This window comes from Euprymna scolopes, chromosome 35, assembly GCF_053919585.1.
Source record: "Euprymna scolopes isolate OS-2025 chromosome 35, ASM5391958v1, whole genome shotgun sequence".
In the NCBI taxonomy this organism is placed as follows: Eukaryota; Metazoa; Mollusca; class Cephalopoda; order Sepiida; family Sepiolidae; genus Euprymna; species Euprymna scolopes.
In genome coordinates, this window is record NC_136516.1 from 22,056,081 (window position 1) to 22,068,793 (window position 12,713).

The 12,713-nt window shown below is 32.5% G+C and overlaps 1 protein-coding gene across 1 annotated transcript; it reads left to right on the top strand.

Moving 5' to 3' along the window:
* Window positions 1-201: 201 nt before the first annotated feature.
* LOC145259734 (putative G-protein coupled receptor frpr-1) lies at window positions 202-7,420 on the top strand. Its single transcript, XM_080117434.1, has one exon. The coding sequence runs from the start codon at window positions 6,166-6,168 to the stop codon at window positions 7,372-7,374; it is 1,209 nt and encodes a 402-aa protein (XP_079973560.1). The 5' UTR covers window positions 202-6,165; the 3' UTR covers window positions 7,375-7,420.
* Window positions 7,421-12,713: the final 5,293 nt, after the last annotated feature.

The window sequence follows — 12,713 nt, forward strand, 5'->3', positions numbered from 1 at the left end:
TGTCATTTATTAAGGAGCGAAGAGTGCTCCATCATTTTATACAAATAGCTATATATATATATATATATATATATATATATATAAATATATATATATATATATATATATAAATATATATATTTACACGCGCACACACACGTATATATATATATATATTTATATATATATACATATATATATATATATATATATATATATATATATATATATATATATTAGTAAAAAGAAGTCGACGCACATAAGCATTCCGAGTTTTCTGTCACGCAATCACGGATGGGATAATTGGGTAACAGAAAACTCATGCAGGCACTCCTCAAATTAAAAAAAAAAAATTAGTCGATTTTGAAATGATGCCAAACAGACTGAATAAGTATTATCATTTGTTTTAAAATAGATCAGAAAAGGAAATCGAAAACTTCTCTGATCAAAACCGAATTAATTATTGATCCAGTGAAATCAGTCTAACAAAACAAAAACGTAAAGAAAATCCTCAATAACACTCACTCACACACACCCACACATACATACACACATATAAGGATATATATATATATATATATATATATATATATATATATATATATATATATATATATATATATAAAAGTGAACGTGTCTGTCTGTCTGTCTGTGTGTCTGTGTGTCTGTCTGTCTGTGTACATTTCCCTACGCAATAACTCTGTCAATTTTTAGTCTATAGACTCGAAATTTGAAATACCGGGTACTGAGATTTGGGAAAATCGATGTGACGGGTGCCAGCCAGAATTTGGCTGTTAAGGGGTCAAATTTCAACGATTTGACCTTTAAGAACTCTACCAAACTCCTCCGACAATTTTGGGTCTAGACACTTGAAATTTTAGATATAGTTTCCTTGAACCTGGATCTAACTTAATAAAGTGATTTGAGCCCGAAACTATAAATTTTAAGGGGTCATAATAGGGGTCAAATTTTAAAAAATTAACCATTTTTTTATTTTTTTGCTTTTTTTGCACAGCATACACCTCCAAACACCCGAGCAACGCCGGGCAACCCTGCTAGTATATATATATATATATATATATATATATATATATATATACATACATACATGTGTATATGTATATAGATACATATATAGATATATATTCATCCATATATACATATATGTATATATTACGTATATATGGTCTTGTATACGTTAAGATGGACTTGATCATATATCAAAAACGCCCTTACTAAGAACGAAACGCATTACTACATGCAAACAGTTGTGGACGCACACGCGGAATCCTTGAATAAATCCGAAGTTTTAGATGTGTATTTCTGATTTTGTGCAAAGCTGAACAGCTTGATTTTCGCTTGAACGTATTTCTGTTTACCGCTGCATTGCATGCATTATGAAGGGATGCTGTTGGATTTGTGGTAATATTGCTTTCCACGGATGAGATAAACACGAGCGGTATATACAACCGGGCTGCTTGTTTCTGTTCAATTCGAACGTACAACACGGATCTTTTAACCCGATATCAATCGATATGACGAAAAAAAAAAAACAAATTTAATATATATAAATAAATATAAAAATCGATAAAACATTAAACGCATTTTAAAATTATATATTGCAAGGTATTTATATATTGGACAATATTTTACAAAGATATTTAAATATCTCAAAAAAAATAAGGAAACCAAGATAATTCAAATATCAAATTTGGCTGTGAATTTTTTCTTTATTTCCCGTTGAAACAAGAACATCTAGGAACTGAAACGAATTGGCGTGTACGCTATATCTTGTCTGATACGCACATACGCACATAAAAACATACACAAGCACACGTACACACAACCCACACGCACGAAAACACATGCACAAATATGCATAGACCCAGCACACACATACACGAACATATCCATATCCATATATCACAGGCACGCGCGTATACACATACACCAGATTACATATAAAAACAACCACCACACATGCATATAAGCACATACACAAACACACACAGCGCATACATTAAGACATACACAAACACACACACGCAACAGCGCAACACATAAACATATACTCAAATATACACACACATAAACACATACGGAAACATACATACACATACGCACAAAAACACATGCCACAACATACACACACATACACGCACACACGAACACACACAGACATATATGTATATATGATCACCGTGATGTACGCTTAATCCTGACATAAAACTATAAACAAACACACGCAAACAACTACACAAGCATATAAGCACATACACAAACATATATACGGACGCAGCACATACTTTAACATACTTTTATACACAAACATATATACACGACACACGCACATGCACATAAACATATACACAAACATACATACACACACGCACATAAACGCTTACAGAAACATACATACACACACGTACGTACATAAACACATACTATAACATATACACACGTACGCGCATACACACACACGCGGGCGTATATATATATATATGTATATATATATATATATATATATATATATATATATATATATATATATATATATATATGACAAGAGCAATTATAGTAAACATCAAATATGCACTTTATTCTAAGATAAAACTTTAACATCATTTTATTTAGATTTAAATCTTTTTTACGGTTCAAAAGGTGAAATTTTATTTTGTTATTTTATTATAAAAAAAAAATAAATATCGTTTAATTGAACTAATATTAAATTACGAAACCATAATCGATGGGTAACTAGTTTTGTTTTTTTTTAACTATGATTCCACGCAATCTAATTTCAAAGTTTGTTTTAATTTTCAATACTATTTGCATATCTTTCATCTGATAATTTATAAAAACTTCACGAACTACAGTTGTGTCATTCAAATAACACCTGCATATATCTATATACAAATTAAAATAGAAAGAGAAATTGAAATTCGAGAAAGAGCGTAACGTCTTAGAACCAAGCAACTCTCATAAACACACACACACACACACACACACACACACACACACACACACACACACACACACACACATAGACAGACATATATATTTTATATATATATCTAACCAATAAAATTACGGAATAATTTCCATAAGGAGAATAGTTTTCCTACCATGAGGTCAGTACGTTTTATTGCGAGTGGTAGCCATACAGAAATATACTAGCAACCATACGTGTTCCCAACAGGGTCATATTATCGAGACACATGCTCTGTTATAAGGACGGGCTGCTATATCAAGAAAATACGTAACCTTTTATTTAAATAAAAAAATTGCATGAAAGAAATTATGCATTCAGTGTGCTACTTGATAACTGCTCAAAATTACCGACTCTTTAACTAATTTAATTTAATTGTGAGAAAAAACGCGTTGTCCTTTTGTAAGACAATCATTCTATCTATCTATCTATCTATCTATCTATCTATCTATCTATCTATCTATCTATCTATGTAGATATCTACATGCCCACCTACCTACGTACTTACCTACCGTTCTATCTATCTATCTATCTATCTATCTGCCAACCTACCTATCTACCTGCTCACCTACCTACATACTACCTACTGTTCTACCTATCTATCTATCTATCTATCTATCTATCTATCTATCTATCTATCTCTGTTACTCTCTTATTTCTATCTAATTCTTTCTCTCCATTTCTATATCTCTTCAACTTCTCCCTTTCTACCAATCTTTCTTTCCCCTCTCCCTGATTTACTTTTTCTCCCTTTCTCTACTTCCGTCTCCCTCTCCCTTCTCCCCCTCTCTATCTCTTTCTTTTCCCCGCTCTCGCGCCCTCTTTCGATTTCCACACACACACACACACACACACACACACACACACACACACACACACACACATATATATATATATATATATATATATATATATATATATATGAACTTAGGGCAATCCGAAAGGAAGGAGATTATCCATACTAAATTACAGGTTGCTACATCTAATATTCTCAGACGCCCTCAGCCGACGCCAATAAACACACGGACTCGCCTATATACATATTCGCAAGCATACATATTTATATTTTGAAAAAAAATCATACAAATATTTCGCTAATAGCTCAACATTTTGTACATTAATAGAGCCCCCCAAAATAATAATTTAATAAATATCATAATGCATATTATATTAACAAATTCATAACATTTATTAAATTTTCTACGTCCACCATTTTTAATTATTTTAATTATTATAGTAAAAAAATAATTATATATATACATATATATATATATATATATATATATATATATATATATATATATCGTCCTCCCTTTCTCTCTTTATATATATATATATATATATATATATATATATATATATATATATATATCGTCCTCCCTTTCTCTCTTTATATATATATATATATATATATATATATATATCTCGTATCGTCCTCCCTTTCTCTCTTTATATATATATATATATATATATATATATATATATATATATATATATATATATATATATATATATATATATATGTGTGTGCATGTGCGCGGGTAGGAATGTATGGTCTGCAGATGCGCTGAACCCACCTTATATAACAAGGAACACGTGGTTTCGGTGCGTTGCTTTGAGAGAGGAAGTAACTGTGGGTTCTCTCGTATACAATGTTGACAGAACAGAATTACTCTATTTACAGAAACAAGCTTTATACGAAACAACTAACCCGTTTTTATTCATACCTTATATTTAATCCTTAAACCTGTACACGAATATCTTAGATTGTTCGCTTTTCCAATACAGTTCAAATGTTTTACCAATTTAAAAAAAAAAAAAATCTCTGTTATATTCCGGAATAATTTTTTTTAATGCATAAATAATTGTATCACCATCATTAAAAAAAAAAAAAAATCTCTGTTATATTCCGGAATAATTTTTTTTAATGCATAAATAATTGTATCACCATCATTAAAAAAAAAAAATGAATTACAAATACATGCGCACATACATATACAGACACAAACATACGCACACTCTGATGGATATACTATGTATATATTAATACATTTTCTTTGTATGTCCGTTATATGCATCTTTGATTATAGTTCTATGAGATTTTAAATATTTTTGACATTTTGATCTATTATGGATGAATTCCTTTGCACCATTTACGATTGTGACTTTCTGTTCTATGACTTATATAATAGACATGCTGTAATCTTTTGTGTTGTAGAACCATCATTGCGAAGACATTATTTGTCCTTAGGATTTCTTAACAAATATTACGCTTTTTCTTTTTTTTTTAAAGAATCACGTTTTGTTTTCTAATCTTTATTTTATGAATTTTTTTTTCAAAGTAAAGAAAAATAAACGGCTTTATAAAGCTGTAAATGTTTATATTCTGCTAAAAGATGAAAGGGCAAAGTTCATAGATATGTACAAGACTTATCGACATCGAATTGGAATTGTTTTTCTGCCTTGGTGAGAGAACGGTTCCGGGAGGAAAGTTTACAAAACTTGGAATCTTTACATTTATCTTCAAGCGTGCTATTTTATAGTTTAATTTAACGTGTTCATTTTTGCATTCTACGAAAATAAAAATAAAAAAGAAAAAGAACAAATGGATAATTTCAAACAAAAATCTTTCATCAGGAAAAAGGACCGACATTTATTTATAAATAAGATCACCTGGTTTACTGTTTTAATCATTTGATAGTTCATTATGAAACGTTGTTAAAACAACCAAACAGTTTAAGTAAAATAACATAACATATTATATATATATATATATATATATATATATATATATATATATAAATCAAACACAAGTATACATAATACATATATATATATATATATATGCATATTTGTATATACATATTTATACATTTAATCATACACACATTTATATACATATCAAATACAAGCACACACAAGATTATACATAAATATACATACATACATATTTGTATGTATGCATATGTATACACTAATGAACACACACAAACACACACACATATATATATATATGAAGATAAAAAATTATAATAATTATTTTTTCATAAAATGAAAGTTCTTCAATTGCCGTCTGTTATTTGGGGGAAAAACAAAACCAATGATCAAAATCGATACTTGGCTTTAAAAAATTGTCTTTGAAATAATTCTTCACAAATATCAACACACACACACACACACACGCGCACGCACACTTTGCAATGACATCGACTCTTATAAACTTCACGATGACCATGATGTCGTTATTACAAAAAAACGCGAGTTTCATAAATATGTCTTTTGTGACGACGTGTGCCGAGGGGCAAACTCTGTCGCAAGACGGGCTTCGATGCGAAAGCGCAAAGTACCAGGATTTCTACGATGTGACCCAAATGATAACGGGTCTCGTACTCTACCCAACCACCTGCGCCCTTGGCATGGTCGGAAACATGCTCTCTCTAATTGTGTTCAGTCGCCGAAATATGAGGACTTCAACCAATATCTACCTACAGGCCCTGGCCGTAGCAGATATGATAAAACTATTCACAGACTTCCTCTACTTTGTCGTCGTCCTGCTGCTGAGAGTCGAGCAAAGACAGGGCATCAAACTACACGGATATCTCTACCCGTACGCACACTATCTTTTCAACATGTCGCTCTGCATTTCGGCGTGGCTGACAGTCTGCGTCTCCGTGGAACGTTTTATATTTATATGTCAGCCGTCGCGGGTCAAACGGTTCTGTACTGTGTCCCGGGCTATCAAGGTGAGTACAACTACGTTTGTTTTAGGAATCGCCGTTTCGTTTCCTTACATGTTGCGTTACCGGACGAATTCAGCTGTGATAAATGGAACGATTGAAGTCTACGGTGTAAACGTGACGGCGCTGTGGAGCAAAGACTTCTTCGCCACGGCTTACACTTGGGCACACGCCCTAATCCGGTCAGCTATACCACTCTTTCTCTTAGCCTGTCTCAACATTAAAATTTGGCGAGGACTTAAACGACCGAGCAGTATACAAAAAAACGCCCGCTTGAAATACAAGGCTACCTTGACTCTTATCTACGTAGTCGTCGTGTTCTTTGTGTGTGTGACACCCGACGCTATACTCAGCACCGTGCTCGGCTTCGGTTACTACGAAGAAAATAATTTTGCTCGGGGCATTCGGGAGATATCAGACTACTTGCTGCAGGTGAACTCGGCAGTTAATTTTGTTATCTACTATTTCTCTTGTACAGCTTTTCGCAATTCTATAAACTCCATGTGTAGCCGGGACTACGCGTACGAACCGACGAGACAATCTCCCATGGTAAATGAGAACACGTGCAGTAACGTAGTCTCATCAACGCGACATCTAGACTTATCGTACAGGACTAGTAACGGCGCTGCCAACCACCACGGATTTACATTTGCAATCGATGAAAGCTTGTGAGATTGTTATTCTCTCTTTTTTTAATGAATTTTTTCTTGAAATCAAATTGTTTTTATTGTATTTCTTTCCGTTTTCATTGGGTATGTGCTTGTATTGTTTGTTTAAACTTGCCGTACGTTTTGAATGTCTTTGAAAACATCGAATATTTTAATATTTAAACATTATTCACATCTAACATAATTAACCGATCATTATGAATTTTGGATCACATGTACTAGGCGCATTGTATCCTAATGTGGGCTATATTTAGTCTGATTTAGTGTATGCCAAATGGACAGAAAGAACGTAAAATCTTTTATACAAATTCGATATGTTTTTGTGAAATTTTAACATAGAAATTGACATCAATTAACAGATATCTAAATTTTAGGCTGTTTTAAAGAAAATCAATCACACCTGAGATTATCCTATATTTCTAGAAGACCACCATTTGCTCATGGATAGAGTATTGTTGCCACATCTGGGATGGTGTATCTGTCACTAGTCTGAAACAAGATCTAAAAGTGTCCAACGTAATCGGTGCCGAACTATCAACGCAAACCCAACATCTGTCCCATTGACGAAATGTTGCATCCACGTGCCTGTTTTACAAATATTTCAATGGAATGTGCTCCGACGCACTCAGAGCTCTTGTCCCCCGATGTAATTACCCTCGACCATTTCGACAAACAGCAAAATCCCACCCCTACACTATAGAGATCTCTAGATGCCGGAAAGCCTCCAGCTTTAAGAGTTTCTTTCCTCAGACTGCTGGACTTTGGAATTTCCTCCCGGGGCCCTGCTTCCTTGACTGTACTGACACGCAGAAGTTCAATTATAATGTGAACAGGCATCTTGATGCTAAATCCCCCACATCGTGTTTCTGTAGATCTGGTCATAAAGTAACGCCTAATGACCAAGTGACGTTATAAGTGCGAAATAACAGTATAAAAGTATTTAATAAGACATTTAAAGCCTCTTATTTGAAAATCATATTTTAAATTGCATTACATCTTATCTTTAGCCACTAGACACAAATTAAGCACGATTGTTATAATTTCTTTTTCTTCTGAAAACTACTCAAGCTTAAAAGTGAAATTTAGATATTTTTTCATAGCAAAAAAGTAATTAATTCTAATCAAAGTTGGAATACTTGTTCTTGATAAAAAGGTAATTAATTCTAATCAAAGTTGGAATACTTGTTCTTGATAAAAAGGTAATTAATTCTAATCAAAGTTGGAATACTTGTTCTTGATAAAAAGGTAATTAATTCTAATCAAAGTTGGAATACTTGTTCTTGATAAAAAGGTAATTAATTCTAATCAAAGTTGGAATACTTGTTCTTGATAAAAAGGTAATTAATTCTAATCAAAGTTGGAATACTTGTTCTTGATAAAAAGGTAATTAATTCTAATCAAAGTTGGAATACTTGTTCTTGATAAAGTCAGATTTCAACAGAATTCCAGGGGGACGAATTAATCTTTGCTGTTGACTATCCAATTTGATTTTCTTATCGTTGTAGCATGTTGTTAGCAATATAATGGCGTACGTAGGTTCAATATCATTCAAAACGTTACGTAGTCTATTATGAGACAACTACAAAGGTGAAATATTTGTAAATAATCACCTAAAAATTAAAATAAAACATAACCTAGGATAGCTAATTTTTTGTTAACGTATACAATTTTAAATTCATTAATTTTAAGTGCAAAACTAAGCCAACAAATAAAAACACAAATGACTTAATTGCATCCCAGGTATTATTAGATAGGTAGAGCTAGTTTTTGTTCATGATTGAAAACAAACTGTTTGAAACCATCTTCAGATTACCTGTTGTCGGTCCGGGGCAATTCAAGTGCAAACATAACTTACATAAATAACAAAATAAGAGAATTGAGCTTTATTATATTGTTATTTCTTATCAATAGAATTTCACATAAAAATACGCAGTGACATGTAAACTAATTTATAAAACCCAATATGTCTGTCTGTCTGTCTGTCTGTCTCCGTATTTTCAAATTCTATCACTTCCGAAACGCAGAGCAGCGCTAGGGGCCTCAAATGATTGGGCTTTTATGAACCGTTCTTTTATTGGTCTTTAGCAGGTTAAAATAGTTTTAAGGGATCATAAAAAACGTCAAAATTGAATAAAAACGTTATACATTTTGTACTTTTGTTTATTTTTAAGTCATTCATCTGCTTGTCAAATTGGTACAGTGGTAACGTCACCAGCTTTGAATGGTACAGTTTTGCTTTTGGTTTGAATTCTAGCTGATGGAGCTCAAATACATTTTTACATTTAAAATCACGATTCTATAATAACACTAGACTACCCGGGACCCGTTGGGTCAGTATGTTATATGAGCTATGGAATTAATGTATGAGCGTGACACTTGTGATGTAAAGAAAATAGTTTTTTGTGACATAACAGAAACATTTCTATGAAAGTATATTAAAATGAAAAAAAAAGAATATAGATAGATTTCTATGAATCGTTCTCTTTATAAATGTTAATTTTTGAAAAACAAAAACTCGCAGCCATTGAATTATAAGTGGTTTATAATACTTGTAGGTAAATGTGCACTTAACTATAATACTTAAAGATAAATTCAAATTTGGATATATCTTATAATTTAAACGCGAAAAAAAACACTTGGGACGCTGAATACGTACACAGTAAAACAATACGTTTTATTGTACTGTTGATTATTTATTTGTAACGCAACTAAAAAAAACATATTTTCGGGATTATTTATTTATGTTGGTAGTGTAGAAGAAAATGTATGAATGTTTTTTAAAGAAAGGTTTATAAAGAAATGGAGAATAAATTTTTAAAAAATGAAGGCGGTGGGTAAATCGCAGTTGTAAACTGCTCTTACGGTTGTCAACAGTAGATTTATTTGTAAGAAAATTGTGTTAAAATAACTTAAACGTAATACGGAAATGAACGATGTAAAAAATGCAGAAAGTATTGACAATTGTTTATGTGGATAATTAAAACGCGAAAAAAAAAACAATAACTGGGACGCTGAAAACGTACACAGTAAAACAGTACGTTTTATTGTCGCGTTGATTATTTGTTTATGTATGCATGCGCAACCGGAGGTCGTAAAGCGGATGGTGGGTTACAGCACCCGTTACAAGGTCATTTGAGTTTAATAATTATATAGACATACGAAATCTGGACAAATTAAAATATCATATTTAACCGTATTTTACGGCCGGGCAAAGCCGGTAGTCTCCCTCGCTTGTAAATGTTAAATGTTTAATCATATTGTATGACGTATCAATTTTATTGTAATTTGTTACTTACATATATTTTTTCATTAAATTAACTTTTCTCCCATAAAAATGTAGACATTTCCTTACAAATAATAAGTAAGAGATAAAAAACAACAAAAATAAAAGCAACAAAAACAAACGTAATATTTTCCCAGGCAACATCGACTTAAGAAAACTGGTTGGAAAAAATAAAATAATCTAAAATTTAAATAAAACACGATACGCATGTTTATGAAGTTTTGAGCACACGACTAACAATTTATACTATTTACCGTATTTCTATCTTGAATGTTATTCTTACAACGTTTAGGCCGGTTTAAGTTCTGTATTTCTTCAGGTGTATATTGTGTAAGTTTGGACTCTTTTTGTCGAATTCAGGAACCTGTATGAACTTTAAGACAGAACCTTCATTTAATTCACAAGAATAATAAAGAGAAGAAACAAGCAACAAAAATAAAAGAAACAAACGTCACATTTTCCAGGCAATATCGACATAGTAGCTTTTAGGAGAAAAATAAAATAATCTAAAATTTAAATCAAAAGCATATAGATGTTCCTGAAGTCTTTAGCTCCAGCCTGACAATTTGTATCATTTAGAGCAGGGTTTAATAACAGGCCCGGACCGCATTTTGGGTTGGAATGGAGACGTTGCAAGGCTTCAGGTGGGCGGTGGCCAAATTTATCGTATAGGGGATCCTTTTAGGGATGTGGATGAAAGAATGAGAGCATCTAGTAATATTAAAATGTATTTCTCCGTCCATTTCAATTGGAGTTCATTTGCAAAAACTATCATTGAATAGCAATATGACGTAGAAGTGAAGGTAATATTTGAAAAACATGAATGAAGTGCTACGTTTCCACTATTGTGGAAAGAAGTAACAATTTTTTTGCCTTCCCATCAACTATAATACAACTCCCACCTGTCTGTTAGTGGGTGTAAATTTATGTATGTTTTTATGTCAACTAAAAACCTTCGTCAGCCGCATCGGACCGGATCAAAACCAGTACTATATGAGGATGGAGTACTGCTGCCACGTCTGGGCAGGAGCTGCTAAAACCAGCCTATTCTGTCTTGACAGAGTACAAAATAGACTTCGTGGCTTGGTGGGGGATGCCCTTTTCTCTTCTCTGCAACCTCTTTCGCACAGAAGAGACGTAGCAAGCCTATCTTTGTTTCCATGGCAAGTGCTCGTCTGAGCTCCATTCTCTGGTCCCCCTTGCCAATCTCTTTAAAAAAACACCCGATTAGCTGAAACCACCGTCAATAATTTCCCCCACCTTTATCTGTGCCTAAATCAAAACGTAGATTCCATTAACAAATCTTCTTTTTTAGAACTGCACGCCAGTAGAACTCTATTCCGCTTGCCTGTTTCCCTTCCGACTTCAATCTGGATGTCTTCAAGTCCAACACAAACAAATTCCTGATGAACCGCCCCCTTAAGTAATGACACTTTATCAATTCTCCAATACTATTACTACACTATCCCATTGATTACTGTACACACAACAACCCTTATCCCCGAGTGGCCCTTAGGCCTTGATAAGTGGTGAACTCCATGTAAAAAAAAGAAAAAGAAGCAATCCTTCGACCGCATGATATGTGAAAATTAGAAGAAAATGGTCAATTATTTCGTATAAAAATTAAGTTTTAAACGAAGGGAAGGCCAGTAAAATTGTCTCTTTCTAAAGGACTTCAAAAAACTGCGCATGCGTCAAGCATTATTTTTTTAATTGGTTTAAATAAATAATTTCCAACGTTATTTCGCAATCAGCGTTGTGAGTTAGTCGTAAGCTTTAGTTTTGACGTACACGTACACCTTCTTTTTTTTTGTTAAGAGGGTTGTTTCATAATTTATATGAAAACAAAAAATTTTTTCCCCATTTCGAATTTATCATAGGTTTAAGTAAACTGATAGTTAAGTTATTATTAAAAAAACAAAGTAAACAAAAACACACAAACTTTTTTTCATTTATATATTTTCTTCCACATTTACATAGGGTTAAAAAAAACTTTGCATTATTTATTTGGCACTTTTAATCGGCGGTTCATTAAACGAAAACAAATAATTGTTCTTATT